This window comes from Anneissia japonica, unplaced genomic scaffold (assembly GCF_011630105.1).
Source record: "Anneissia japonica isolate Jap-2015-1 unplaced genomic scaffold, ASM1163010v1 scaffold287756_len632865_cov181, whole genome shotgun sequence".
NCBI classification, from domain to species: Eukaryota; Metazoa; Echinodermata; class Crinoidea; order Comatulida; family Comatulidae; genus Anneissia; species Anneissia japonica.
This window is the reverse complement of record NW_022693589.1, coordinates 327,704-331,022: the sequence shown is the minus strand read 5'-3', so window position 1 is coordinate 331,022 and position 3,319 is coordinate 327,704. Positions and strand designations below refer to the sequence as shown.

General features: G+C 30.6%; 1 protein-coding gene across 1 annotated transcript in view; it reads left to right on the top strand.

Annotated features, from left to right (window-relative positions):
* Nucleotides 1–3,319, top strand: part of LOC117100826 — a 49,451-nt gene that overhangs the window by 31,994 nt on the left and 14,138 nt on the right. The window contains exons 10-12 of the mRNA XM_033240650.1: nucleotides 1,384–1,494; nucleotides 2,498–2,620; nucleotides 3,149–3,319. Coding sequence (XP_033096541.1) covers nucleotides 1,384–1,494; nucleotides 2,498–2,620; nucleotides 3,149–3,319 — 405 coding nt within the window. The remainder of the gene's footprint in view (nucleotides 1–1,383; nucleotides 1,495–2,497; nucleotides 2,621–3,148) is intronic.

The following is a 3,319-nucleotide window of genomic DNA, read 5'->3' as shown; positions in this document are numbered from 1 at the left end:
AAAAATATATATAAATATATATATATATATATATATATATATATATATATATAGACAGTGAATAAATTAAACAATGACGTAAGTAAAATCAATTGAAAAGCAAAGCATATAACAATAAAATAATATTAATAAAGTGATAAGATACATACATACACACATACCTACACACAATACATAATTATACATAATATACTAATATACACACATACATACACACACATACATATACACACCCATACACACATATGTATACACATACATAAATATATAGAAAAATTTGTAAATGGGATACTCTACCAGCCTTTACCTAAACATAATTTAGCAGAAACAAATTAGGAGTATTTAAATAAGTCTTAAAATTGATTAACTTATAAAATTTAATTGAAGTATGAACTAAATACTCAAGTTTATGAATATGACTAACAATACAGTATGCTGAGGTATTTCAATAAAGTTTGTTCATTTTAAGCGGTACTACTGTACTTTAAATAAATATATAATACATTTTGTTAACATTTTTACTTAATCAAATATTGCAGTCTATAATACTTTAATACAGTTTTCAAAATTATGCAATTTTAATTATAATTAATAATTGTTTTTTTGTAAGCCTAATGGTTTGAACTCCACGAGTTCGATTAACTTTACACCTAAGACGTGCACCTTACTGCTCAGCTACATTTCACCTGATATGTATAGCTGGTAATATTACACCCTATATACAACAATATCCAGCGGATCGAGCGCATCGACTATACAGAGATATGGGGAGGGTGTGTAATCTCATATTATCTTGTATATATTATTGTCACTATTAGCTTTTCCCACAACCGTGGAAAATTTGTTGATTTTGTTAGTTTTGCTTTCTTTTTTTCATTTTCTATGCTTGGATTGTCTTTAAACTTGATGCAAGCAAATAAAAGGACATGTAAAGATGTACCTAGTATAAAGATGAACCTAGTAAAAATGACTTTAAAATACAAGTAAATAAATGAATATGATTAAGATATTTTGATAAAACGTCATTTTTTGGCACATTAATTATATTTCTAAGGTAGGTGGTATGTCTCACTTTTCAATAATCCTCTAAGAGATTCATAAAATGTTTATATCCCAGATTTTTTGCAGACAGGCAGTTTCAAGACCCCAACGTTTTGACCTTCCCAAATATATCAACTATTAAGATGGGTCATTTTCTAAAATTAAATGGGCCTTTATTCCAGTAATAAGGCCTATGCTACCACACGCTGTATATCTCATGTCACACTTTCAACTAAAACATTGTAATGATACTTAAATATAATGATATAAATCGTTTATTGATAGACTTGGTTATATTTAAGTAGTTGGTGACAAAATATCGTAATAAGTGTTTATTTTTAGATATCGACGAATGCACCTTCGCCAATTGTCACAATTGTACCAATGCACCTGGTAGCTTTGAGTGTATTTGCAAAGAGGGGTATGAAGCATTCGATTTTTATAACTGTGAAGGTATTATTATGTATTATTATAATAAATTATTGTGATTAGTATTTGTAGTAATATTAGTACAATTATTATTAGCAACATTATTCAGCTTTGTAAAAGCAACTTAAAAATATTTTACAAATGATATTTAAGTGGTCTTATCTAAAAACTCAAACAATGATCGGCATTCTTAGTTTTAGAACCAGAAACAATTATGCGTTCTCAATACCTTACCACTACATCACCACACTCTAGTTCCATTTCGGTGCTATTTTTAGGCAAGACGTTATAAGGGCGTAATTGTGTGTATTTTTAGACATGTTAGTACTGTATACTTGCTTTAAGCAAATATACATTTTAGTATTTTGCGATGTAAAAATTACCTACAACCTATAAGTTGATCATGTATATAAACACTTTCTATTACTAAGTTTATGTACGTGATTTGAACAAACTAGACTGCGAAATATTTAACCAAGGTTCTTAAATGCTGATGGTGCATCAGTACATGTAACCTCAGTATCAGAACTGATCAAATATTGGAAAGAGACACGGGTTTTCAAAGCTGAGCTCAAACACAATACTATGCATAACTGGTCGCTGAAGATGTTCATTGGCGTTAAGTTGCCGGTAAAACAACTATGAGAGCTACTTCTTGCACTAAATCATTAATGTCATACTAATTAATAACTTCCAAAGATGGCGAAAAGTAGGAGTTACATTTTGATGCTTCTGAGTAAGAGAAACAAGCCTGGCCACAACATTCAGCTGAACCTGAAGTTTCCGAATAACTTTAATAGGAAGTCCATGAAAAACAATATTACAGTAATCGAGATGTGATGTTACTAAGGCATGAACTAGCTTTGACGTAGCATCAGCATTAAGGAAGCGTCTAACCTTAAATATAGTAATGACAAGGCTTATTACCATAGGTTCCTAACACCTCAATCTCCTACGTTCATTAATGAATATTCGACTACACTTACCATTATGGTTATACAAATTTTCTTTTCATATTTTGTAATAGATATTGATGAGTGTTTAGATGGTACAGCTGGATGTACCCAACGTTGTTCCAACACTGTTGGCAGTTTCATATGTGATTGCTATGACGGCTGGACATTAAATCCTGATGAAAAAAGCTGCACTGGTAAAATATATATATATATATTTCTGGCTGTTTACTTACGTTTACTTTTTAGCTGTTGCTTATCATTTTTGTATCTCTACTGAGATCCAGCCATTGTTTCCCACAGCATTGTTGTTTTCCAGTATTTTGCCTTTTAATCTATATATATATATATATATGTGTGTGTGTGTGTGTGTGTGTGTGTGTGTGTGTGTGTGTGTATGTATGTATGAAAAATACGATGAGATGAGGCCTATTTGTCTTAATTTTTTCAAACATCTTTGTTGGCTATATTAATTTTAAAATGGTTGTCATCAATAGAACTTACACAACTTTACTTCTATAGTACTGCTAATAATATGATACTGTAAAAATGTATTAAAATCAACAAAATTGATTAAAAATTTTTACTGATAGGCTCAAAAATTACTTTAAACTGAAGTAAATTATCGTTATAGATCTAGGTTCAATATTTTATTGTATTATACATCTGGTTATTTCTACCTGTAAAACTAATACTTGTCATAAATTATAATTACATTGTCACAGCCAATCCATGTGTTGACATTGGAGTACCTTTTGACGGAACACGCAACTGCACTGGTTTCACAACTGGAGAGTCATGCGTCTTCGAATGTGAATGGAACTATCGACTTTTGGGATCTAATAGGCGAGAGTGCTTACCTAACGCCGTTTGGGGAGGTCAATTAACACAATGTG